The sequence below is a fragment of the Podarcis gaigeae genome (genome assembly GCF_964106915.1).
Source record: "Podarcis gaigeae genome assembly, chromosome: 4".
NCBI classification, from domain to species: domain Eukaryota; kingdom Metazoa; phylum Chordata; class Lepidosauria; order Squamata; family Lacertidae; genus Podarcis; species Podarcis gaigeae.
The window spans coordinates 42,880,419-42,908,250 of record NC_139677.1 but is presented as its reverse complement, the minus strand read 5'-3'; the positions used below and the strand labels follow the sequence as shown (position 1 = coordinate 42,908,250).

General features: G+C 41.5%; 2 protein-coding genes across 5 annotated transcripts in view; one reads left to right on the top strand and one right to left on the bottom strand.

Moving 5' to 3' along the window:
- The window catches only part of PHKA2 (phosphorylase kinase regulatory subunit alpha 2), a 53,490-nt gene extending 34,324 nt beyond the window's left edge, over nucleotides 1–19,166 (top strand). The window contains exons 23-34 of one of the 3 annotated variants that reach the window (XM_083734201.1): nucleotides 1,155–1,311; nucleotides 2,568–2,647; nucleotides 3,216–3,294; nucleotides 3,425–3,554; nucleotides 4,875–4,976; nucleotides 5,094–5,212; nucleotides 5,896–5,925; nucleotides 8,968–9,021; nucleotides 11,668–11,841; nucleotides 13,296–13,349; nucleotides 17,567–17,767; nucleotides 18,977–19,166. In XM_083734201.1, the coding sequence (XP_083590327.1) occupies nucleotides 1,155–1,311; nucleotides 2,568–2,647; nucleotides 3,216–3,294; nucleotides 3,425–3,554; nucleotides 4,875–4,976; nucleotides 5,094–5,212; nucleotides 5,896–5,925; nucleotides 8,968–9,021; nucleotides 11,668–11,841; nucleotides 13,296–13,349; nucleotides 17,567–17,767; nucleotides 18,977–19,150 (1,354 nt within the window). In that variant the 3' untranslated portion in view covers nucleotides 19,151–19,166. The remainder of the gene's footprint in view (nucleotides 1–1,154; nucleotides 1,312–2,567; nucleotides 2,648–3,215; nucleotides 3,295–3,424; nucleotides 3,555–4,874; nucleotides 4,977–5,093; nucleotides 5,213–5,895; nucleotides 5,926–8,967; nucleotides 9,022–11,667; nucleotides 11,842–13,295; nucleotides 13,350–17,566; nucleotides 17,768–18,976) is intronic. The other 2 variants (XM_083734202.1, XM_083734203.1) reach the window with 2 other exon arrangements.
- A 620-nt stretch (nucleotides 19,167–19,786) lies between these two features.
- The window catches only part of PPEF1 (protein phosphatase with EF-hand domain 1), a 43,757-nt gene continuing 35,711 nt past the window's right edge, over nucleotides 19,787–27,832 (bottom strand). The window contains exons 18-19 of one of the 2 annotated variants that reach the window (XM_083734316.1): nucleotides 23,512–27,250; nucleotides 19,787–22,790 (exon numbers count right to left, since the gene is read on the bottom strand). The gene's annotated coding sequence lies outside the window, so the exon portion shown is untranslated. Of the gene's footprint in view, nucleotides 22,791–23,511; nucleotides 27,251–27,832 lie in introns of those variants that run through there. The other variant, XM_083734317.1, reaches the window with a different exon arrangement.

The window sequence follows — 27,832 nt, the reverse complement described above, 5'->3', positions numbered from 1 at the left end:
ACGGTCAAGGATTATGGGAGTTGGACTCCAACATCTGGAGTGCCACAGGGTTCCAGCTTCTGACATGGGTTTCAGCCTTCAGATTACTGTTATGTATTCCTAATGTTTTATTACAAGGTTTTCATTTCCCATTCTGTTGCCTTTTAGCACACCCACAAAATTGTCTGAAGTGCTGTCTAGTTTCTAGCCAGATCTTCTGTATTAATGTTTGCAGAGCTGACCATTCCACTTGTCACAGTGCAAGATGCAATAGGACACCTGCCTCTTGTATTCGTATCTGGCTATTTTAGGGCTTGATGCTACATTCATGCAAAGTTATTTTGAGCGGTAAATGGGGGGAACTTCGGGATGGAACTTCCCACAATCACTGTCAATGGGATTTTATTTTGCAATAAACTAAAAAATACAGGCTACCAAAAACACACACACATAACAAAAGTACTTTAAAAATTAAGGAACTTGATGATTACTCTCGTTAACATATCTTGCATATGTTTGTAGGATGACTTAAATATCATAGTCAGGAAAAGTATGGGCTTCTGTACTTGCTTGGAATTTGATCAGAAGCTTGAAGGGCATCTTTACAGAAATAAGTGGGAATCATGATGCCATAATTTATATTTTTAATTTTTGCTTCATTGCTTGTTAGCTGGCTGAATAATCATTGTATGTTATCACATTCTCTCGATTTTTATTATTCTGCTGCTGTGGAGTTCCAGTTATATGCTGTACATGGCTTGACTGCTATATATTTCTGCTTAAGAAAGTTATGAAGGCACATGAGGCTACTACTATGTTGCTGAGGCTATGCAGGGCTGAGTTTAGCAGTGTCTGGCTGGGAGATCACTTGGGAACCAGGCATATGCCACCTTGGATTCCATGAAGGAAGCAGGGAGAGACATAAATGTAATACAATTAAACAATGTCTTACATTTATGTTTCACCTTTTTCCCATCATGGAGGGATCCAGGGTCATTAGGTTCAAAACGATGAAGCATCACTTTAGAACTCCGGTCTAATATAGAGTTCTTGCAACTTCTACACACTTTCAGCTATTTCCCTTATTTCTACAATGAAAATGTCGTGTGTGTGTGTGTAATAGCTATGTATTAGTTTATAAGTACATCTAACCATTTCTGGTTTTGCATTTTAAGAGGCCTTGACTGGGAAACATGTCTCTATGGCCAGTGTGGAATCACAGTTCATTGTCTTCTCAATGAGCTCTACAGCAAAGCAGGCCTGAACCAAGAATGGGGGCTGATCCGCTATATCTCTGGCATACTGCAAAAAAGAGTGGAAGTCCTAGCTGAGGTGCGGAGCAAGTATATATCATTTATTTGTTTACTAAATTTGTATGCTGCCCTTCATCCAAAGATCACAGGACATTAAAAAATACATGAAATGAGAATACAGAATACATAATAGAACAAAAGCAAACAAATACCCCACCTCCCACAAACACATTTAAAAGGCCATAAAATGTTAATCAACCCAAGGCCTTACCTGTTCCATTTGCTCTTCTTTTTGTCTTTGGGTGTGGGGATACATCTGCTTTTGCTACTAGAAGAATGTGCCTGCAATACATTTTGCAACTCGTTGCTAGGTTTTATTTATTCTAAAAAAGATGGGTTATGTCCAGCTAAGTAACACTCAGAGTAGACCCACTGAAATCAATGAACTAGGCTACTAACTTAAGTACATTTATTTCACTTAGCCTATTGTGTGCGTGACTTAGTTGGGAGCAACTCATTTGCTTTACTATTACAGTGGACTCCCATAAGTTTCCCATCCAGGTTCATACATCCAGTTTAACTGTAGCAAGGATGGGGAGCCAGTGCCCCCCCCCAAAACTCCTGCTCTCCAACTCCCATCAGCCTCAACCAGCCAGTGGTCAGGAACTCTAGTCCAGTATCATCTGCAGGGCCACAGATCTATATCCCTGACTTACGTGTGTGTCCCCGCATCTCTGAGCTATAGGAAGCTTGCACTTCAGCTCCTAAAGCCAGATCTTTTTAGATATGTACACTTTTAATCCACTGAATTTTAGATCTTTTTGTGAAGCTGTGCATCTGATTGCACTGTTGCTGCCGAATTTCTCCTACTGCTTTTATGCTGGCAATTATTGTTACTCTAAGTAGATAAATTGACCCATGGAATAAAGGCTGTCATAACAGTTTTAAGTGCGGGTGGAAATTATATATAGACACACACACTGCATCTTGAGAGACATTTGCTTTTAGAGCTGTACACATGTGCACTGAAACACCTTAAAATGTCCTCAGTGGGCATTACATCTTTCCTGACGGACAGCAAGCAGGATGATTGATCAGTCACCTTGCTATAGTTTCTCTGTCCTTGTTACAGGTACAATAAATGGTGCTTCCTCTTCTTTATCTAATTATTGCTACAGAATAGGCAAAGCAATGTCTCTGCATCTAAAAGAAGACTGTGCTGGTTGCTGCATATATGGGTTCCTGCAATATCTTTGAATTTAAAATAAGACAGTGTTGGTTGTGGCGTAATTAAGAGATCAATCTTACCACTTCTCTCCTTTTATCCTGCGCTAGGCATGCACAGACCTCCTGTCACACCAGAAGCAACTTACAGTAGGCCTGCCACCTGAGCCACGTGAAAAAACAATAACAGCGTAAGCATTCATCACCTTTATAGCCTTATTTATCACACTTTCTGTGTCTTCTCTAATTGTCGTCTTCTTGTATATTGTGAAATAATATATTTAGAATGAATAACGCAGCCTTTATTTACTGGGTATTTTTAACGTGTGTTTTTTTAGTTGTAAATTGTACAGGATTTTGAGAAACAGCAAATAGAAATGTAGTTAAATAATTATAAAAGAGACATTGGTCCTCTTTGGCAAGGCTGGACCTGAACAACATGTTATGCAGGACCTTAGCAAGTTTGCTAGCAATCTTTAGCTGTAGGAATGGTGCAGTGGGAATCTAAGAGTAAAGGCAATCGGGGGGAGTAGGATCAGCAGCAAGGTTGTGACTAGATGATCAAGGAATAACCCGCATGAAGACGATCCCCATTTTTCTCCATGTGGATGTATCTGTGGAGTCACCACAACATTCTCATGAGCCACTGGGTAGTTTTCCTGGGAGAACGGCACATATACACACATAAACACCACAGAGGATTGTTGGTGGCAAATATAGCATCCTCGCAGTCTTTAATCAATGGTCCATTTTCTTTAGGCCTTTGCCACCTGAGGAACTAAGCAAACTCATATATGAAGCCAGTGGTCAAGACATCAGCATTGCAGTTCTTACTCAGGTAATGCAAAAGGAAGCCTTGAAGAAACAGCTTTGTTTCTCTCACCGTGTTGCAGTTTTCATAAACGTGACGAAGGCCTCTAAAACCAATGCTCTTTTTTTCCTTCCTCTGTCCTCCTCGCCCATAACAGGAAATCATGGTATACTTGGCTATGTATGTCCGGTCACAGCCCAGTCTATTTGCAGAGATGCTCAGGCTCCGCATTGGACTCATCATTCAAGTGATGGCCACAGAACTTGCTCGCAGCTTGAATTGTTCAGGTGAGACCAGTTTTGTTGCCACAAACCAATAGTAGAACAGTCCATGAGTGATGCCCCACTCACAGTGGATGAATCCAAAGCAGGATGACTGTAGGTGTGATTGATACCATATTGGCCCGAATATAAGCCACACCTGAATATTAAAATTCCACAGGCACTCACACCCATTCCGTTTTACTGTATGTCTGTTTCAGCAGCGATATCATAAAAGCCTATTTTTGTAAGGTTGCGAATTTAAGCCGCACTTTAACTTTTCACGGTTGGAATTTGGGGTGAAAGTGAGGCTTATATTCAGGCCAATACGGTATGTAGAGAGTTTGTGTGTGCGCTTCTGAAAAGGAATCAGAGGTGATGGTAGAGAGAGGGAGGATGGAATTCAATGCTGTGCAAGTGACAAGTCTTCAAAATTGGCTCTGGAGGGCTAAGGGACCCTCTGGAGCAGATTTGATTCAGAGTGCTGCTGGAAGACAGTGCACAGTAGCTAGAGATGGTATTATTAATGCCATGTTCATTAATAAATGTACAAAATAGTAATAATATATAATAAGCTGCTACAGTTTTAAGATCTTCCACCAGCAGAATATCTGTAGGATTGTTTTAATAGAAATCAGGATGAATTTGCAGCATAATCTAGAGTTAAATGTTGCAATCTGATCCATGTTTACTCAGAAGTTTTCCCCAGGCAACTAAGTTACTTTGCCTTTGTTTTGTGTCTGTGAATTGGGCAGGTATCATTTTCTTAAAAAGCACCCGCAGGGATTTGCTGTTCGTTCCTGCATTCCTTCCGCATGCTCAACAAAGTCTGCTCCAGATGCCATGCGTTTTTATTCTTTAAGTATGAAAAGCCCCAGGAAAACAATCATGTTAAACTGCATCTAGCTGATTGACAGCAAGGGCTCATTGTCTGCCATCCCACTTTCAGGAGCTGGGAAAGAAGATATTTTAAGATAGACGATTATCTTCACTGTGGTTCTGTATATGAACTTGAGACCTGTGACTCAGAAGTGAGAATGCTGCAGCGATATACATAGCGGAGAGAGGGTGCTATTTATCCCCTTCGGTGTAAAACAAAGCCTTTTTGTACTAATGCAATTTATGTGGGCTTGTCAGAGGGGAGAAAGCCAGAAAAAGTACCCAGCTGAAAAAGATCACACCAGCTACTTACCTTTCATTAAGTGATATGGGCTGAAGGCAGGGCTTGCTATTAATTTGGTAAGCTGAGAAATAATAATGGAGCCGTTCATTAAGTGATCTGTTCTACTGACACCTTGCTCTCCTGCAACAGCAACTGCATTGTCCTTATTGCTTTCCCTTATATAGGTGAAGAAGCCTCCGAAAGCTTAATGAATCTAAGCCCCTTCGATATGAAAAATCTCCTCCATCATATTCTCAGTGGGAAAGAATTTGGAGTCGAAAGGAGCAGTAATACACTTATCTTCTAAGTGCCATTTTTAAAATTTACTCTTGTTCGTGTTTCATTTTTTGGTAACAAAAAATGGTTTTTTTCTTCTTCCTTCCCTTCCCCTCCCTCTCCCTAAGTGCGTCCTCTGGATTCTTCAACATCAAGCCCTGCTATATCTATCCATGAAGTGGGGCATACGGGAGCAACGAAAACAGAACGAAGTGGCATCACTAGGCTGAAGAGCGAGATGAAGCAGGTGAGCTCCTGTCTCTGCATTTCCTTCCAGGCACCTTTAGGGACTGGCTCGTGAGAGCTCATTTCTTTCTCTCTGGTGGCTACAGCGAACCACTCACTTTGATCTACCTCTTCTTAATCTGAGAGCATATCCTGTGAGGGTCCAAAGGGGCTGTGCGAGAGCTTCCACAGCCAACCCAAGATATTTCAGCCTGTCATGACTGCTAGAAAGCCGCTCCTTAATAATAATAATAATAATAATAATAATAATAATAATAATAATGCAGGGAATAGCCAACACCTGTTCCTGAGGGGTGTTGTGAGGGTCACATGGGGAATTAGAGAACCACGTGCAGCACCTTGAGCTTGAATAAGAAAGGAAAGAGAAGGGAAAGGAAGGATGGCCTGTCACTTAATGCATTTGAGGCATGTTCAAAAGACACTTGTCAAGTCCTCTATCCTTAAAATACACATAAAGCCCAGCCCACCCCATCTCATATTTCTTACAAATCATTTGAAAAAGGAAGGCACTAGTGGTGGTTTTATATTTTAGTTGGGAGGTAGTAGTTCACAAGTTTCATCCATATGAGACCTTAATTGCCAGTATTGATCAGCAAAAACATTTCACGTCTGCTTGTGTTGCTTGTTTGCAGCATCTGCTTTCACCATTTACAGGTTGTTTTTTTGTTTCGTTTTTCATTCTAGAGACATTGGAGGCTAAGTAGTAGCGAACAGGTGAAATGAAAGTGACACGTGTGTGCATATCAAGTTGCTAAATTTGCATGCTGGAAGTGCATATATGCATTTTGAGACGAGTGCACGGATAGGCGTTAGAACACATATTTAAACCGTCAAGTTGAAAATGACTAATGTGCTTGTGTGAAAGATTTGTTGGCTCACTCTCTCCGTAGCATGAGTTCCAGGGTGGTTTCCAAGGTTACTAAAGCAAGACTGCTATCCTGAATCAATAATCATGTGTAGCTCCCCCCAAACCCCAGCAACACACTCCGCCCCCAGAAAGCGAAAACAAAACACTACCATAGCAGTGACATCCTTGGGGCCGTGTCACACTTTTTGTTTTTAAGTGCTCGCTTAGAAAGTGTAATACGCAGTGCTATTTTTCTAGAAGAAGTGCTGGAACTCACCATGAATACCTCCCACGTTCTCTCTCAATGGCAATGGCGCCCACTTGAAAGGTGCAGGAACTGAGTTCCAGTGAGTTCCAGCTGAAAAAAAGCCCTTGTAATATGTGGTAGGGCTGTAACGTACTTTACAACAGTGGCATCGTTCAGATGAACTTAACAGAGAGCCAGGATTCATGGCAGTTGTACTGCATGTTCACTCAGTGTCAAACTTGGGTTCAAATGTACCAAATAGCCCATAGTTACTATGCGCTTGCCGGGATTTTTGACTACTTCTGTGCTGCTCTGTAAGCGTTTGCAACATTGGGGGAAACTGACAGGCAAGAAAAGCTATCCTAAGAGTTTATGGAGGTGTTCTAAAGATGTGCATTATGGAGTAAGGCCCATTAAACACAGTGAGATATAGGAAGACTGCCTTCTACTGAGCAAGACCATGGGTCACCCTAGTTCTTTACACTAGTGTGTCTTCAAGGCTCTTTCCCAACCCTACCAAGAAATGTCAGGACTTGAACATGAGACTGTCTGCATGTGCTCCATCACTGTGCTAGTGGGAGAGCCTAAACATGCAAGATTGTGCTGTAAGGATGTTTTATTCACTTAGACATTGCTTTATCTTAGATTTGCCCCAGCCAAGCCTTGAAGCATTTTATATGATTATATAGAAAGCCTGTGTGTTAAATTAACTTTGCTCTGAAACTGTTATGCCTTTGCAACTCTATACCCTCAGCTCATTGCTTTCAGGGTGCACATTATGTGTGTTTCTTTTTGTATATTCAACTGCCCACTAGAGGTCAGCATTAATACGATGTCATAATAGATGCATTGCACTACAAAATTTCTCAGAGGGGTGTGGTTGTAAATATAGAAACATTCGAAACTCATTAAATTTGGGTATATTCATATAGATAGCTAGGCTTAGAAACCTAACAGCGAATTTATTTCATGCATTGCATTTGTCTCCTCTTTTAAAGATGTAGCAAATGGTGCAGAATCCCAGAATAATCTAAATTATATTTGAGTGTTTTAATCACATAAGGGATTGAATACCAACATGGATTCTTGTTAACCTGTATAAGGCTACGCACCAACCTAGAAGTACCCAACAGCCCTTCATCCTGGCATTTCTCTAAACCCAAATGACTTGTGTCTCTGGATATTTTTAAGGGCTTAGCTTAGCATATGTTTGCCTAGCAACAAATCCTCCATTGTCTTCTTCATAGGGCAGGCAGCTGAGCCATAGATTAAGCTGTGGCTATTTATTTGACTTGGTTCTTGTCTTTCCTCCAGGGGACTCAGAGCAGTGTTTTAGTCTCACAATACCCCTTGAGCCACATTAAGTGAAAGGTCATCTGGTGGCCTTTGTAGCTCAGTGGGGATTTGAACGGGGGCTTCCCCCACATCAAAGCTCGGCATTTTGGCCACTGCACTATTCAAGTGTTGCTGCAGTTGCACTCAGCATCCTGGCAATGTGGACATAGGCCACAAAGGTAGAGGGGACATCCTTACTTTAACTAAGCCTTGTTCTTGAAACATAAAGGGAAATTGCCACTGTCTGTGGCTGTTTGAAATGCATGCTGAAAAGCATTTGCTGAATTCTGGAGAAGGGCAGGGGACAAGAGGGCACCTCCTGGGTTTTCCAACTCATGGCTACCAACATGGAGACTGTAAAATGAAGCATGGTGTGTACACATGATCTTATAAATGCCACCTTGATAGATGGAGTCATTTTGTGCCCTGTTCTGTTAAGTGTGGATCTTTACATAGCCAAAATGGTACCATCCAAACACAAGAGGGAGGAATCAGCAGGCTTTGGGAAAACACAAAGGTTTATGGAAAAAAATCTTAAGTGTGTGGGGGAGCCATCTCAAACAGTTGTGAGCATGCTATGTGGGCACAGACTATTGACTCTGTGTGTGCGTGTGTGCATATGTTAAATAGAAAATAGATGAGGAATGGAATGGAGTATCGCGGGAAAGGGCATAGCTGTCTGGCTGGAACCCTGAACAGGAGCACACCACCATAGTTTCAGAGTTCTACCTGATTTAATACTCAAAAGCTAGAATATATTCTCCTGCATTTTTGACCATTTGGTCAATTTCAAAGCTAAACCAAGACACCATGATTAAAGCTAAAAGGAAAGCAGTTCAGAAACATTGTTCTTGATACTGGGATGGTGTATTGGTTGTTTTGCTTTCCTTTGCTTAGTTTGTTTGGCATCTTGCTTGCATGCAGCTGCATGGAATGGGGCTGATGCAATGGCGCTCATTGCATAGGAAATGTAATCTTAACAATGGCTCAAACATGCTTCATGTGTTTGAAAAGCTCCTCTTACTTCATTGTTGCTGCTATCTGAAGGACAGCACTTCAAATAACAACACTGGGTGCAAAATCTGACACTTCCCCAAACTACTGTCTAGATGGTTTCTTATTCAGGCACAGATTGGGGACTGGTGCAAATTATCCTTGTTTTCTTTGATGCCAGAAAAGTTACAGCAATGACCTTCATTGCAGATTTCAACACATGACAGCATGGGGACATTTATAGCTTGCTGCTCATACCTATATCATTTTGTTTGTTTTCCACGTGGTGTTGTTTTTACTCATTCCCCCCCTTTCTTTTTCATTTATTTTGTAGTTCTTCTATGGGGGCCATTCCACATCCAGCAGCATGCATTCTTCCAGGTCCATGGTAATCTATCATTCAGTAACTTAAAATCACTTCCTCTTTGTAGGGACAGAAACATGTCTAAGTTTACTTCGCTTTTGTCTCTCATTTATTACAGAACTTGGTTTTTTCAGTTGTCTTTTACAATATAAGGCATACAAAAATTTATAAACATGTATTTTATATTTAAAATTGTGGCTGTGTGTATGTGTGTATACATATATATACAGTGGTACCTCTAGTTACAGACGGGATCCGTTCCAGAGCTCCTGAGGTTTCTGCAACTGGAGGGACCACTTCTGCGCATACACACACAGTGAAACACTTCCAGGTTTGCCGCTTTCGCAACCTGAAGTTTACGTTAGCCTCAGGAAACGTAAGCCAAGGTGCTACTGTACATATATATGTACATATATGCATACACACACACACACACACACACACACACACCACAAACATTGCTTTATTAAAAGACTATGGGTTATATCCAACGTCATTGCTTAGGTGATGGCAATGCTTCTGTCAGCAGAACAGGAAAGCAAGCCATTTCCAGCAATTTCCCTGTCAGCTTACTGTCAGCTGAAAGACACTGTTGGATACAACCCTATAGAATTATTCCATGTCCTTACATTGTCAGTATATTCATTTGTTTGTAGCTTTGTGTCCAGTGTGTTGATAAACCTATGAATGAAATGTCCAATTAAAGCAATTAAATGTAGATGTTGCAAAAGGGAAATGTAACTGTGAGTCCCATACTGAGCATAAGAAAAGTCCTGATGGATCCAATCAGGAGGCTGGCTAGTCTAGCATCTTGTTTTGAGTGAGTGGCCAGCTGCATCTGGGAAGCCCATATTAGAGTATGAAGGCAGCAGCTCTTCCTTGCCATGTGCCTCTCAGCAACTGGTATTCAGATTGATGGAACTGTCGTCCAGGCATTTTGTTGATCCGTGATTAAAAAACTATCCAAGTCTATGGTCATTCACCACAACATTCCATATCATCAGATTCCATATGGTTAATTGTGTGCTGTGCAAAGAAATACCTTATTGGGTCTGTTCCGCATCTTCCACCCATTAATTTTACCGGGTAATCCTGAGTTCTGATATTACGGGAGAGGAAGACATTTTTTCTCTATTTTTCCACAACACTCCTTCCACACCCAAAAGTGACTTGACAGGACACATTTTCAGGCAGGAACCAATCTCAGGAAAAGCCTGAGGGGCGTCTTTGGAAGACTAAAGGGCTGAAAAAAATGGATAGGCCAACACACCTAGTACTGAAGGAGACAAGAGTAGCTACTAAGACGCAGCCAGGAACAACAGTGGCTTACGGCAATCCAGTTGAGGAGCAGAGATGGCTGAAGGTGAGGAGTCAGTTTAGACTCCCATCACCAAGCAATACAGGTTCTGCTTTATCATTTGGTGGTTGAAACCTGCCAGTACCTTTTTAAGCTATCTGAAACCTACCCCAATAAATCTATTTTTAGTTACAAAGCCTTGAAGATAATTTGATAACACATTTTTAGGATTTGTAAGGGCTAGGGGAAGCCGCTTAAGAATGTGCTCTGGTCCATTTATTTGACACTATAACACTCCTGCTTCCCCCTGTTAAATGGCTGTGTGAAGAACTTTGCTGTTTATACACTATGCTGCTTTATACACTTTGCAGGCTAGCTAGCGGGACCCACAAGTCATTTGCAGTGATTTATTAGCAGAAGGGATCTTATCGTTGTGGGCACAGGTGACAAAACCACCATAGTACAGATACACTAATTGCTCAAGCATTGACACTTCCACTGAACCATGGTGTGATTAATGTCAGCTCTGCTGAACGGGTTACAGCCTGACTCATTCAATATCCAGAACCTCTGCATTGCAAATGAACATTAATATAGCAAAGGGGGAAATTTCTTTAACATACATTTAATGGAAATAGACTAATAAAACGGTTTTAAAGCATTATACACAAACACACACATCTGACTTTCCTGCCGGATGTCTAGCACATGGTGTTTATAGATTTCAAATTGGCTGGCCTTTGAAAAGTACCTGCGGGGGGAGGGGGGAGCAAGCTGTACCAATGCAATGCAATCTTCACTAAGTATTCTGGTTGAGAATAGCTATGTAAGCTACATTTCACAAATGTCTGTCACAATTATCCACGTTGGATTCATGGCTTCTACTTGTGTAGAAGAGACTTTTTCAGCTGGTGTAGCTTGTGAGAAAACCGCAGGCATCTTGATTGCCTCTACTATGCAAGGTTAAGGAGCGCCATCACCTTTGCTCACTGGGACCCTCTAATGCAGAAAGAACCCCATTAAGACTTTTATGACATCTCTGGAATAAATAATTTTGGAAGTTGTGCAAATGAACTAGGCTCTAATCTTGAATACACCAGGGAGTAAGATCCATTGAATAAAGTTTGATGGGTCTTGCTTCTGATAGAACACAGACAGGGTGGTGCTGCTTCTGTTGGAAAACAATCTGCTCTCTTATTGTAGGGATTGGATACCAACACCAATATATATAGCGAAATTGTTATGTATAATAAGCAGTAACCTGTCGAAGGACAGGTGGGCAGCTTGCAACCCTTTACCTTAATCAGTCTTTCTCCAGTAGGGATTGAAATTGAGCTTCTGACATTTTTGGTGAAATTTTGTCCTTTTTTCAGAGATGCAGTAGCCCATCGTCCCCTACTAGTACATCATCCTTGACAGGGTCTGGTGGGCACTGTATCAGTTGGGGTGACCGACAAGGGCAGTGGCTTCGCAGGAGGAGGCTGGATGGTGCCATTAACAGAGTCCCCGTCGGTTTCTATCCTAAAGTGTGGAAGATCCTTCAAAAGGTACATTTGGAAGCAACAGAAGGGGGAGGGAAATGCCATGTCTGATTAGGTTAACTTTTAGAGTACACTGTGTTGCTTTGGATTATATCTAGAAACACTTGTTGAATTTCTAGCTCATAGGTGTTCCGTTCAAATCTTCTGAAAGAACAGTGAGTGGTAGACTAACACACTAGTTCCTATAGTGCAAGGATTTCCATTTGTGCAGCAGAATTCACCTCCTTCCTTCCTCATATGCACCCTGCATTCTCCCCAAATCTGCTCCTGAGCATTGGGAGAAGGGATTTAGGAGGTGCATGGGGGAAAGAAGGGGAGGGGGAGACCCATTTTGTAGCTTAAAAATCCTCCCAGAATTCACAGAACAAAATTGCCCAACATGTTTCTCCAGAGCACTGGTAGTTAAAGTAGTCAGAGGTGACTTTCTGAAAGGAGAGCATGGTGGGAAGACTGTCCAATATAAAAAGTAAGAATATGACTAAAAGCAGAATTAAAACCCTAAAAGCAGCAGAATACAATAATGCTATTAAAGAGAGCACCAGTAATACTCAAAACTCAATGAAACATCGTGATTGAAAAGACTCCATAGCAGAGACAGGACTATGAGCAGGGCTGACGTGTCTTATAATTCAAAGCTTGCCTAAAAAGAAACGTTAACTTTTTCAGGAATGGCACCATAGTGTACCAAATGAAATGACATGAATCATTTTCTGCCTAGAAATTAAACTGCCCAGGCTCAATTCAATATAAAATTGCTTTGATTATTTAAAAGAATCAACTGAATCTACTATTCTATGCTTACAATTTGAACCATAAAAGACAACATGCTGCCTCATTTCCCCTTAGAAGCAACAATTCCATCTAGATCCCTCTGTTGTTTGTTGCTTGTTACTCTCACCAAATGTCCACTTTTTATCACCCTTTGATTACAAATTTGATGGGGCCACTAAGGAGCAGATAAATTTTGTTTCCAAAGCAAAAGTGTGGCTAGTTAGGGGTTTGTTAGCCTTCTGTATCACACATCACACGTGAAACTCCACGTGTCCTTGAGTCACTGCACCAGAATAAGCATAATTACATTTCTGAATCCATACGTCTGAATTTCCTGCAAGTGTTCCACATTCATGACTAATTTGCAGCCAGATTTATCCTGTATTTTGATCTCACACAAGTAATTCCGTGCTGGTGAAGGATGTTTTTTGGAGAGTAGCATATTAGACCGTCATCTGTTCTTACTATAGAATGATAACCTTTTCTTTGGCAGAGGTACTGAAATAATTTTACAGTTGCTGGTTTGTTTATTTTTAAAACCTGCCATATATCATAAAAACAATTCCCGGAAGAACTTGTTTAAAAGCCAACCACCTTCCAACAAATCCACATAATTTCCTTAAATGTTGATTCATTTAATTCTTACTATTTACCATGTTTTAATATTGAAATGTTCATATACATTGCAGTGTCACGGTCTCTCCATTGATGGCTATGTCCTTCCTTCTTCAACAACAAGAGAGGTAAGACTTGAAGAAGCTCTTAAGTTTTAACATAATTCCTTAGTACAAAGAGTTGCAGCTTAATTCAATATAAGGTTAAATATTGTACGTATGCTCAGCCATGTCTGTTCAATATTAGCCTGTTGCGCAACTTTGCAAATAAAATGCTCCTGAGTGCGAATAATTAACTCACAGTAGAGATTGATGACTGGGGGTGGGGTGGTAAGATTGGGGGGGGGGACAGGTTTTTTTTAAATGCCCGCATTATTTTTCTTTTAAAAACTGTGCATGTGTAAAAATGGGGCGCATTTTCTTCCCCAAATTTTACACTTTTTCCCAGGCTTTCACATCTCTACCTTAAAGCCAGCCATCATGTTTCTCTTGTATTAGGAGAACAGGTCAGAAATGTATACGGTTCCAGGTATGCTTGAACTATAATGCCACTTCTTTGAAGACATTAACATTTGGAATCGTTCCTGTCTATGTTGCCCAGAATGAGATACACTGGAAGGAAGCTGTTGGGGCAAGAGGAAGAGGGCATATCTAAGCCATTATAATCCATGTTGTCATTGACTTTAACCATAGATGGACTAAATGTAGATTTAATGAGATGGAGCCTTTTTATTTGGGCTAATTTTAGAAAATGCACGCCTTTTATAGAGTCACATAACACTCTTCTTTGGGCAGAAAATAATGATGTGTTATGAATAAAAAATATCTTACAATCCTATTCTAATCCTGCATGTTTACTTTGAAATTCTTACTCCCACATACATATGCCTAAGGTTGCAGCCTTCGTTTGCACATCGTGACCAAACATATTTCTTTTCTTAATTAGCTTCCTAGGGGTTTGCAGCTCACATTACAGAACATTCTGCATTTCATCTTGCCTTGCAAGGTGAAATATAATAATCTTGCTTTGAATCCAGCTAATACCCATTGATTTTGAAGAGCTTTTATTGCCTACTTTGGGTTCCAGGGTCGTTGTCTTGCAGGCCTTTACCATTCCTGAAAAACAATTGGTCTTCAGAGTTCAATATGAGGGATCATCGCTGCAAATGTTCATCTTCTCAAATGTTGACTAATTTATCATGGAGGATATACAATGCTGCATAGAACAGCTTTTGATATTCTTGAAGCACCCACTCTCACAAGGGAAGGGGAAGCAATCTCCACCAAGGCAGACTCCAGAAAAGCATGGAAGGGCTTGCAATTTGTAAAAGGGAACTGATGGAAACAGTGCCTTTTTAAACATTAATGACAGTTACAGTAGGATTTCTTACATGCGGGTATTTAGAACAAAAACTAACGCTGGGTCCTTGTTCAAAGCGACAGCTCGTTTTTGTGTGGCATAGTATCAAATAGCCCTTTTGGCACTGGTTCCCTCTATGTGCTGTTTCCAGAGTACAATGGAAAGGGGCTGGGGAGGGGGAGGAATCTATTATTAGCAATAGGCACCGAGTGCGTTATCCGCTCTGTACTTGCCAAGTGCTCATAATTACTGCTTAATGGGGCATTCTAATTTTAGAGGCAAGGTCTATTTTTCCAGTTTTTGTTGCATGGAAGATGGAAATGGGGTTATTGGCTTCCAGAGCATTAGAACCACCTGGCTGTTCAGGGGATTTTATTTTTTTAATGGAAACAAACCAGTGGTGCCAGGGCAGTGATTATTTCTGCGATTGGTGCATCCTCTGGATCACTGACAGAATAAGCTTTCAATTGACACCAAGGAGACAAGAGCCTTCAGGCCATCCTGTCCTGTTCAAAATTCATTTAGTGAATTCTCCTATGCTAGACTTAAATTCTGCATTTGTAATTTTCCAGACAGTGACAACTTACTCAGAGGTCCTTTCAGTAAATGCTTTGAATTAGCTTTTGGATTTGTTTTTGAGGCCTCCTTTGCAAACTTGAGTTCATCAGAGTAAACTTTGTGTTTCCTAGAAGGATCTGTTTATGGTCAGGTGGATGGAGGACAACTTTGGAAGCTTCCATTGGTAGCAGCCATTTTGGAAGAATAATCTCTGGCTGTAGTTTAATTTAGCTATGCCCAGTAATGTGGTATCTTATGTTGGTACTATCCTCAGTGCAGCTGAGGATAGATCCAGGGTTACAATGTACCGTAATCTGGTTAACATTTCCTGTGTAGGTGCCAAGCATTTTCATCTTATTATTTAGTAGAATCCAAAGTTTTAAGGTAAGTTTTCCCCTTACCTTACTCAGAAGATAATTGTCTCCACAAGTCCTTCACTTCCTCCAAGGACCAAGGAAGCTACAAGTTTTGTTGGCAATCCTCAAAAGTTACAGGAAAGGACACATCTTTCAGTACTCATTCTTCTTACTGATTGGGCAGCAAAGTCTTGTACATCATCCTGAGAAGCTCACAAACCTATGAAGACAAGAGTTGTCTCATTGTTGTGTTGACAACTCACAAGTATCAGTCATAGACAGTTGGTCGCTGCTAGAGTTTGTCTTCATGGCACTGGGCTTAGAGAAGCACTCTGGTGGTTTAGTCTCATGAGAAGAATCTCCCACATATTCCCATAAATGTCTGAGTAAGTTGTTATGCTTGTGAAATTGTTTGTAGGGCTGCCTCATGATATGTTCTGGAGTTGTACCGCAGAAGCTCCCATATCACAAACATAATGTGAGAAGAGGACTTAAATCATACTGAAAATTGCCCTTAAGTGTGAGCTGATTACTGCAATTGGTGGCATTGACTGGAAATTCCTGGATTTATTTATTGGTTGCAGAGGGGAGAGTGATTTTGTGTTTTGCCTTGAGCCAACAAAAATCAGGGGGTTTTTTGTCCTTACTTACAGTATCTAATTCTTTCCCCTGTCTATTTTATCCCCACAAGAACCCTGTAAAAGAGGTTAGGGTTTGAGTGTATGACTGACCCATGGTCACCCAGTGAGCATCATGGCTGGGGATTTGTACTCTAGTCTCCACAGTTGTTGCCAGTTTCCAGCACTCAAACACTAGACTGAAAGCTCAGTGTACACACGTTTTGACTAACCTCCTCCACTCCAATCATCCTCTTGAGAGGGCACCAGCTAGGAGAGAGAATGTGCTCTGGCATCTTTTCTGTCTGTGTAATGTAATTTATGGGGAGATGATAAATTATCTTCACTATCAAGAGAGATTTATAAAAACTCTAATCCTTTTAACAGGCCTGTCAGAACTTGGCAACATCCAATTTTGTTGCTTAACAGGAATCAAAAGTAATAAGCGCCAGATCTCCTGAGGCTAAGTGATTCCATGTGACATCTGAGCATTTTTGCCAGTGCAAATTAGGTTGCTTGGCTTGTGCTTGCAATAACGAGGTGGTTCTTTGGGGAGCATCGCATCTCCCACATCACTGGTAGCAAGCGGCTTTAAAAAAATTCTCTGTAGTATTATGTTTTGATGTAGCATTATGATTCCTACCTCCAGCATAAGGCCAGCAACTGATTGTAATCATAAGGCCAGCAAAGCCATTTCAGAACTATTCTTAAATATTTGTGTTTTCCCACGTCTATATTATCTGCAGCTTGCCTACCTGCCCACTTACACCTGGTGTTACTGTGTACATCTTTCCCACACTGTTGTGGTAATTTGAGACAGCTATGCTGAACCATTCCAGTGTAGTCAGCAGTTGCAGAACAGTCTTCCTGTGCAAAGTGCTGGGCCTTCTCACCTTACCCTAGGACTGCAGGAAGGTTCTGCGCCTTGTTGGATCCCTGCATGCAAGCATAGCCTAGAGTAGCCTTGAACCTATGAAAGCCCGTCAAAAGTCAGGAGAGGGCAGTAACGTTTCCCCTTGTGAAAGTGGTTGCATCCAAGCCTCAAATTCTACCTGAATCTGCACTCCATGAATCGCCATATCCTCTTAGAACACCTTTTCTGACAACAGATGCATATGCATATGCACACTTCCTCTAACAGCTGGACAAAAGCCACGTACCTCACTGAAAGGCATCCTTAGCTTGCTGCCTGCGTGGAGTGTGGGTTTAAGGTGCTGGGGGTGGATAAACTACAATACCTAAAAGCTTGGACGCTTCATCAGGATGTACATAGGAGACGGTGACATCTGTCAACCGCTTTGTTTTTACAGAAGTCTCCTGCACCACAGCTGTTTTTTTAACAGCTTGGATTGCAAGAGGTCTCACTGCCTTCAAAAAGTTTAAAGTTACGTGCCCAGCTTGGAATACAGTACCCCTTATGCTTCTTTCTTTTTGTTTCCCTTTTTTCTCTTCAAGATGACAGCTTGTGAGATCAAGTTCGCTGTCCACGTGGAGTCGGTGCTGAACCATGTACCCCAGCCTGAATATAGGCAACTGCTGGTGGAGGCCATTCTTGTACTTACCCTGTTATCTGAAGTAGAGGTGAACAGCATTGGAGGCATCATTCATGTGGACCGGATAGTGCACATAGCAAATGACCTCTTTCTTCAGGAACAGGTATGCATGGCGGATTTTCTTCTAAAAAGGCAAGCAACAAATCCTCAACACAGTTCCAAGTGACTGTGAAGAGTTGGAAACATATGCAATAGCAAGCAGGTGGCTGGAGGTGGCTGGAGGGCCAAGCAGTGTTAGAAACTGAGATATGAAAACTAGGAACTAAATGGCACCTTAAACCTAAGTTATGGGCATAACAACAGAAGGTCTAGGCATGCTTTTTTTTAATAACAAGAATACAAAGCTGAAAATGGATGAACTGCAGCTAAAATATTATGTTCATTTTTCACATGGTCTAGTAGTCCTTCCCCTACTCACCCCTCTAATATTCTTAAGAGGATCTCTTCTCCAGTCTTCAGAGAGTAGCTGGAAGTGGGGAGGCAGAAAAAGGTCCTCTTTTCCTTCCATTCTGCAGTTTTAATCTGAAATCTTAGGTGCAGTACTGCACCCTGAGCTCTAAAACTGCTGCCGCTAATGAATTTCCCTATTGCAAAATGCACCTAGAATGATGGGGGTTTCGAACACTGGGGCCAAGCAAGAATGTGCCCAGTAGAAGAGGGGTAGCCAATGTGGAGCCTTTGCCAGGTGGGGGAGGGGGCTAGGACTGCAATTCCCATATTGCCTGATCATTGGCCCCACTAGCTACTGTAGATAGGAGTAATAGCCGCAACATCTGGAGGGTACAACACTGGGTATCCTTGCAGTAGAAAGTCACATACCATTTCACTGGTATGGAGCAGCAATCAGTTGTTGTTGTTGTGTATACCCCACGTTTTCCCCTGACGAGCACTCAAGGCAGCTTGCACAAATTAAAACAACACAGATAAAACACATAAAAGATAATAATTTAAACAACAAACTCTAATAGAATTTAAGCAATGTAAAAATAACAATTAAAATACAGTTCAGACAAAAGAGCAGCAGAAAGTCAATGTTAATTACTAGGAATAAAAAGTAGGTGCAGGGTTCCCTCCATTAGCACTATGCAAGCACATAGAGTCATAGAATTGGAAGGGACCCCATAGGGAATGTTTGTCTGGATAGTCACCCAGCTGATATTAGCAGCCCAAAGCTGCCTGCTTGCAGGTGCTGACTGAGAAACTCCCTGCTCCACCACTGTCTCAGGCCTACTTAAGTAGAGAACCCCACCCTACCCCTATTTGCACTATACAAGTTTAAACATTTGCTTCCCCCCATCCTCGTATTTTCCAGAAATCTCTTGGAGCAACTGATATCATGTTGGAACAAGACCTAGCCACGGGGATCTGCTGCTTCTTCTACGACAGTGCCCCAAGTGGCGCTTATGGGACAATGACTTATCTGACAAAAGCAGTAACGAGCTACCTTCAGGAATTTCTTCCAAGCACAGGCTGCCTGATGCAATAAATGGTTTAAAACACCAGGATCAGTTTTAAAAACCTTCTTCTCCACCCTCCCTCCCTTGAACCTCTCCCTTAGTGACCCAATTGCTCACTTCACTCTACCTCAAGACTTCGTGCATCATTTAGCCATTTAGAAAGGACACTGCCGTAGGCATTTGGGTGAGCATCACTACTGTATGGTAATCTGCATTTGCTCAGACGTGGGTCCATGAAATTAAATAACATGTATCAGTGCGAAATTGACTATAAACTTTTGTACATCCTTAAATGCCAGAGACGAAAGAACTTCTTTAGCACAAACACTCAGATATATTCTGTTCACATTTCACACCATGCATATGAGATCAACACATTTTGTAATAGGTTGAATAGGATTATTCTCTTGCACCAAGAATGGGGAACCTGGGGTCCTCCAGATGTTGGACTGTACTTCCTATCATCTCCGACCACTGGCTATAGGAGCTGGGGAGTCCAGCAAACATCTGTATGGCCACAGGTTCCCCATCCCTGTCCTACACAGAGGACCAGAGGTACTACAGCAAAACAAATGGGATATCTCAACTACTGCAGTTTTAACTGGAAATCTGTCATAGAGAAGGTGGCTACCAACTTAGAAACAAGAAGGTGAGGAAACAGAAACTAAGATTTCTTTTAAAATCTCTAAAGCAATAAAATCCAGAAGACACACATTGTGGGAGGAAATACATCAGCGTAGAAAAGGTAAATATAAACATTTTAAGTACATATCTAATGACGTTTTTTCTCTCACTATAATGCATTGTCAGTGGCTAATCACAGTAAGAGGTGTACAGTGGGTGAAAACCTACATATAAGATTGTCTGACTTGAAGAGCTACATTCTGCTTTCATGCTGCACTGCCTAGAGATTTTGTAAATGTGTGAAGTAATCCCAGTGTCAGAATGCAGGTTGAAGTTTGCATGTTTAAATGTTGCCTGCAGGCAAATTCTCAGCCTCTTCAAAGGTAGCACATCTGCTATAAGGTGCATGTGAAATAGGGCAGCAATTTCTCTAACTTCTTGCCAAGGTGGTTCATATTTAATAGCTCTCGCTTCTTCCTGAATCTCTGTTGCTATCATTTTAATTATTGCAAACAACATGGCTGTGTGAGACTGCTGCCACAGCCTACTTAGCAATGTCTACCTGGCAGTAGAGAAAAATTTCCCAAGTGCTAAACTTGCCTCCAGTGGTTTCTAAAGACAAACTGTTTTGAAATTGGGTCTTTAGCCAATGTCCATGCACAAGGAGAGTGGACTTCCATTCATGGAATAGGACTCCACCTTCCTCTCCTCTTCTTCCAGCTCCTTCCCCCTATTTTTTTATTTTTCTGCTCCAGGGGGTTAGGAGATTCTCTGGAGAATATTTTGGAGCTGGGGGGCTGGGGGGGGAGAGGGATGAGGAAGGTGAAGTCCTAATCTTCAAAAAGAAGGCCACTCAACACTTGTTTCCACTGATAGTAATCTTTCGGTTTTAAGCTTATATTGCTTCATAGTGCTTTTAACATATTTTATGTAGTAATAAGTGCTGACTCCATGAAGTTTGGAGCATGCTAACTTCCTAATCAAAAGCGACTGTTAAGAATAGTGCCCCTGGCTAAAGTGCTAACACAAAAATGTTTGGGTTTTTTTTAATTGTTCTGTTAAGATTGACTTCTGATAGCAGCTCCCTGAAAATAGTTATCACTGGAACATGAAGCTGTAACAAGCGGAATAGGAATCGCTCCCTGAGCAATTGTAAGATTAAGAGTGATGTTTTTTCTTTCTTCCTGCATAGCACTTGCATGTAGGTGCTGACTTCAGGGTCAAATACATTGCAGACTAGATAGGACACATGGGGCTTTGTAAGTAAATCTTTATAGTTTATAAAATTATATACAACTCTGATAATTCAAAGAATATATAACCAGAGGAAACTAAAACAGTATTTCCTGTTTCCTCATCGTGCCATAGAGGATGCAATCCAAGAGAAGAGAATGCTTAAACCTCACACCTCTGGCATCTACAAAAAACCAGAAGGGGCCCCAGCTGTTTTTTCCCCTGCAGGGAAAAAGGCAAGGATAAATTTCTTTCTACAGAACTCTGGGACCTGACCAACTCAGCAAGATGTAAAGCTGTTTTCATATCACAAATGTCAAAAATTTAATATTTTCATCTATGAACTACTTTAGAGCTTCCAAATAAGTCACCTTCAAGGATAGCAAAGAGAAATAGCAAGTTTCCAGAGGAGTAGCAGCGTTTGTTTCTCCTACAGCCAAAACTTAAAGACTTTGGCACCATAGAGTCTTAACTAAAGTCGTACGGCACCTGACGAAATGGGCTTGAGTCCAGAAAGAAAGCTTATACCATAATAAATTCACAGCAAGGTTTTCCACACAAAATGTTGCCAGTTAGGCTAGTACTCTGTGTTTTTAGTCTGTTTGCGGCAACTGACTCCTCAGCTTGTCAGACACCTGCATGGACTAAAAAACGAGTAGAGATATTCAGTGTTGAATGACTACCTTGGAGAGTCATTTAGAGAGCAGAGCTTTCAGGCACATTAAGCATCTTAGAAATAGAGCGCCTGTGCAAATGAAAATAGAACCAACCAAGATTTACAGGCTCACTTTGTCAAGCAAAGCGGCTGTGCTGCTAGGAAGGAACCACCTACGCTGCTCTTTTGGCAAGCCAGACATGTCTAGAAAAGGAAAATATATCCTAACCAGGATAATAAAATCTTACAAGCCCAAGCACTGTCACTCGTCCTAGCTTTTAAATATATATTCCATATTATAGATCTGGAATTAGTACTGAGATACTTGTGTGGCAATGGATAAAAGCAACACTGACACACAACCCCCTTTTTTATTCTATGTGCATTTTAGAAGCGTTTCTTAAGCTTTTAAATGCTGAGTAAATTTGGAAAATATAACTGGGATCTCTCCCACTCACCCCCGCCCCCAAAACATTGTGGTTGCAAAAGAGATGGAGATCCCTAGTGGGGGGTTTTATCTATAGTTTTAAATGGCACACATACTCCTTTGTTGTATCATAAAGGGGTTTTGAAATTCAGCTCCGTTTCAGAAGTGTTTACCATATGGTTCTTCTTGGTAGGGAAATTCATAGACACAGTGCTCTCTTTTGTGTGTGAAACTCATGACAGTTACTTGTAATTTTCCATTTCTGGCAAAAGGTAGTTTAGACTGTAACCCTAAACACTGTTACTAGGAAGTAAGCCTCTTGGGACACAGGGGAATTTACTTCCAAGTGAACCTGCACAATATTGCACTGTTAGTAACCTTAACAGGATATGTTCTTAACTTGATGGTACAGGTCCTTTTTCCTAGCCCTGTTGGAAAATAAGAAAGCCATTCCCATCGGCCGTTTGGTGACATGAAGGGCATAGTGGGTATCTGTGCCTCTGCCCATCCTGAGTAACTAACAGGAATGATTCCAGTTTTCCGATGCTGTCCAATCAAGAGAGAACCACACACCTTGGTAAATATTTGTGCAGACAGCTATTAAAGCAGGTACAGGTAGATGGAAGACTGTTGCTTCACAGACTATGTAACTTAGTTAGGTATCACCCAATATTTATATTAACCAGCAACTTTTAATCATCCTTGACCTGTTCACTAGGAAGGATAGAACCTGGCAGGAAATACCGTATTTTTTGCTCTATAAGACTCACTTTTCCCCTCCTTAAAAGTAAGGGGAAATGTGTGTGCGTCTTATGGAGCGAATGCAGGCTGCGCAGCTATCCCAGAAGCCAGAACAGCAAGAGGGATTGCTGCTTTCACTGCGCAGCGATCCCTCTTGCTGTTCTGTCTTCTGAGATTCAGAATATTTTTTTTCTTGTTTTCGTCCTCCAAAAACTAGGTGCGTCTTGTGGTCTGGTGCATCATAGAGCGAAAAATACGGTAACTTCCAAGTAAGCCAGCAATCTGCTAATATTTTACCTAGCTATGAAAAACAACAAGCTCTGGGGAGCTGAACATGTTGCAGTGCTTGTTTTTGTCACTGGGTAGATACCCTAGACCTCTGGAATGTGTTATTTTATGTTTTGGGTAAGAAAATTAGAGGAGCAGATAGCTTTACAAAGGAAGAGAGAAAATTGGGACTTGGAAAGGCCATATTAGGAAGAGGCATAAAATACTGTCTTACTCAACTAAATGTGGGCAGGGTATCCATTCATAAATTGCCTACTGCAACACAGACCACAAGCACAATCAGAGCACAGATTCCTGCATTTATGGTTTCAGGTATGTGTTGTTTTGACAGTTTTATTTTTATTTTGTGGGGTTCATAATATTTAAAAATATTGTTAAAGGTTTTGCCCATTGCCCTGAATTTCTTGTAAAAAAATTTGAACTGATCTAAAGGTTGATCTGCAAGATCCTATATGATTCTGTGAGTTTGCAGGGCTTTTACTTAATTGCTCTCTGTACAGTCACACACTGGGAACTGTGCATGCTTCAGTCCCTGTCTGGAACTGTAATGAAGCCACAGACAAGAACCACGAGCTATGACATCAATGGATTTGGCTTATATATTTATGTACTCGGCTCCATCAATTTATTCGTGACACTTACTCATTGCTGTCAACAGGATCCACCCTTTCATTCTTACCAATCTGTCCATATCTATTTCCTTTCGATGTACCGTACTTTTATTGGGAAAGAAAGCAGATACATATTTTATGAACAAATGAAACTTGCGTGTTTGTTTAAGATTGTGTGCCCAAACCAAGTAAGAGTCAAGCAGTAGGCGCCTGTCCTGCATCCATTCATAGCCCTGTGAACTTGTTTCTTCCCAGCGCACACAATGAAGGGCCAAATGAAGTGAGTCTGATCCAGAACTGCACTTTCAGCCATGCAAGAAAGCACATGTTTTCCTTTGACTTCAGTTCATACAAAATGCCTTTGCTTTAACTGGCTAGTGGCTGCAGTCTATTCTTTGCAATCTTGAGCAAGTGGGTCAATGTTTCCAGATGTCTTAAAGAGATATCAACTGCTGCAGTGTAAATTCAGAGTATAAACTGCAGGAAGCTTGGATTTCTTCCAAACAGGCATCAGATGTTCAGCCATGTGGAGCCTCCCACTCACTCAACCATCCCACTCCTCTTTCAACTCATCAGACTTGCTTTTTGAGTGCTCAGGCAGCATTTGTAGACTGCCTAGTTTTCCCACTAGGCCTCTGAATATTTTATTAATCTTATTTTGGTACAAACTATTTTTTTCTCACATACCTGTGGATGGACACTTTATAGCTCTGTTAGAAATGTTTTATTTTCAGCACGCCAGCAAGCAACTGCAATATATAACACAGCACACAGGGCACAAAATTGCATGTTATATACATTCACAGCATGTGGTGTCCTGCGTGCTATTGCCCAATAGTTAGATGTCTGGGCATTCACTTTTTAATGCTGTATTGAATTATGTATCACATACATGAATAATTGAATGGCTTTGTTATATTCCTTTTAAATATCTGTGTGGAGAGAGATATAAAAAAAAGAAGCTTCCTTCGCCAACAAAGTTTGTCCTGATTTGAGTTACTAAGTTCTAGAAGTGCTGAGATGGGGAGCAATCCCTAATATCTTGTACCAGCATATGTTTATAATGTGTACAGTGGTACCTCGGTTCTTGAACGTCTGTTGACAAACGTTTCAGAACCCGAACGCTGAAAACCCGGAAGTAAATGCTTCCATTTTCGAATGGGCCTCGGAAGTCGAACGGCTTCCGCTGTGTGTTTTTCAATTTTCTCAATTGAATTTGCAGACAGCCCTTTGCGCCTTGGTTTTCAAACATTTTGGAACTCAAATGGTCTTCTGGAACAGATTACGTTCAAGAACTGAGGTACCACTGTATCAGCAAATGGGGGGGGGGCAAAATGATGGTGTGAATGGGCCACTTGTAGGAAAGATACCGCTAAGGCAGGCTTCCTCAGCCTCGGCCCTCCAGATGTTTTTGGCCTACAACTCCCATGATCCCTAGCTAGCAGGACCAGTGGTCAGGGATGATGGGAATTGTAGTCTCAAAACATCTGGAGGGCTGAGGCTGAGGAAGCCTGCTCTAATGTAAATACAGACACACATCCCTCCCCTTTATTTTGAATTACATTAACAGAAGAGCAGCTTGTGCTCATTTATGTATGTCTGGGTATCAAGATTGTCCCTAAGCCTTCATGAGTAGAATTTGCTTCTTGAGCCAGACATCTTCCTCCTCATTTGTCATCCTTGTATTTGTATTTGTCATCCAGTATTTTTAAATGGGCACAGTTCAACCATTCACCTGCAAGGCCTGGTTTGCCCAACACTTTAAATCATAGTTTAACTAAACTGCGGTTTAAATGTGTACATGCCTGGGTTTGGACATATTGATAAGCCATGCCATGGCTTAGATCATGGCAACACAACAATAGGAGGAGCATGGGAGAAGCAAACGACCCATTATTTCACTGTCTTGTACCAGAGTGCTGCATGGTCTCATTTAAACCATATTTTAGCTTAACTATGGATTCAAGTTATATCCAAATTACATGAGCCCATTAATTCCATACATGTGTGAATCAGCTGTCAGTACCATTGGTTGTGGTAGAATTCTTACCCATGCAGAAATCCAGTCTGTAATTCAGGCTACACTAAAAGAAACATATCCACGGCACTGCAAATGAGATAGCAAATCCGGCCAGAGAGACTTGTTCAAATGCTCAGATCCAGGTTGCTGCCACCACCAAAGATATTCCAGGCCTTGAGCTTGTGTTACCAGGTCTAATGGACAGACACTTTATGTTATTAGAAGCAAATATTACAGGTCCATTGCACTGGGATGGTATATTGGTATGAAGCCTACGTATGGGAGAGAAACTGTGAAGCAATAAAATCCAGACATTTGGGTAAGATAGAAGTGTTCTGCCCCTGGCCCTCACTGCCAGATGAAGAACTCAAACTCAGGTTTCTGTCCAAATCTTTAATGCATAAATATGAGCAGTACATAGGCAAGGCAGGGATTAAAGGCACAGAAGGTGAATTACATGGCTACATACAAGCTGAGACACTGATTCAACAAGCAACACACACCCTGTCTCTTCCTTTTGGAAAGCGGGTTAGGGACACAGACAGATGCACAACATGTGCAGTGCTGCACAGTGCAAGTTCTGGAGTGCCCAGACACCACAAGCTGCCCTTACCTTAAGGCCTCGAAGTGTGCAAAAAGTTGTTTCGGGACAGCGTCAAGTTTGGACAGGTGCACAAACCGGACGCTCTGGGGTGGGAATAAACAGGGTTAAGAGTCAAGTATGGATTGATGTTTGTGTATTTCTTTTCTAATTATGTAACTCCTTTCTTCCATCAGGGAACTCAAGGTGGTGCTCATATAGGGGGTTTTGGCTGTCTTTTTCCAGGGACTAACCAGGTTTAAATGTGTTTCACTTCAGAGAGGAGGCATGCCCTGGGATTTAACTGAAAGATGATTCTATGACTGTTCTTAGCTACATCAGATATACAAATACAAATACAAATAAACAGATATCTATTTGGACATTGAATCTGTTTTGGTTTTTTTAAGATTTAAGAGGAAAACAGTGCCTTCTTTTACAAAATCTCTACAAAGATATTGATACCCTTTGTTAAACTGAGCTACATTTGGGTGTATTGATTTCAAGAATTAGAGGCACAACACAGGGAACTTCCAGCCTTCCAGCCGCTTGATTCAACATTACATAACATTCCCAAATCAGAATGAATACTCAGTAAATAGCCAATGTCATATGACCTCCCTGCACCCTTTGTGCAAACAAATCAGGATGAACAATCAATATATACGCCATCTGGAGGTGGCCTCCTTATCAGCAAACTACCAATCACCTGGATCGAATTGCAACAGGCAACCTGTGCATGAAAACTCATTTCTGAATAGGGATCATCTTTTATGGATAGCTCTGGGAATGACCTAGAGATCTGGGTGCTCCACCACTGGCTGCACACCAGTTGTGTCCCATTCTGACCCTGAAAAGGAAGCAGGCCAGGCCCTCCGCTCAGCTGCATCCGTGGATGTCTGGGCTGCAGTGACAGCTTTTCCCCATTGGAAAAAAATATTAACAAATTTCTAATGAGGGTGTTACTTTTATGTGAAGGACACAAGGATGAATAAGCATGAGCCTAATCTAAGAATGGGACGCAGGTGGCACTGTGGGTTAAACCACAGAGCCTAGGACTTGCCGATCAGAAGGTCGGCGGTTTGAATCCCCGCGACGGGGTGAGCTCCCGTTGCTCGGTCCCAGCTCCTGCCAACCTAGCAGTTCAAAAGCACCACAAAAGTGCAAGTAGATAAATAGGTACCACTCTGGCGGGACGGTAAACAGCGTTTCCATGCGCTGCTCTGGTTCACCAAAAGCAGGTTTGTCATGCTGGCCACATGACCCAGAAGCTGTACGCCGGCTCCCTTGGCCAATAAAGCGAGATGAGCGCAGCAACCCCAGAGTCGGCCATGACTGGACCTAATAGTCAGGGATCCCTTTACCTTTAATCTAAGAATAAATGCTATTAATACAAGATAATCACATCATCCCATATTGCTATTTAAAACGAAGGGAACGTTTCCCTGTTCTGATTAACATTCCTACAGCTGTTTGTTCCCAATGCTTTATTATTGCCCATGCATTTCTTCATGTTGTTCAGCAGTTAAGGC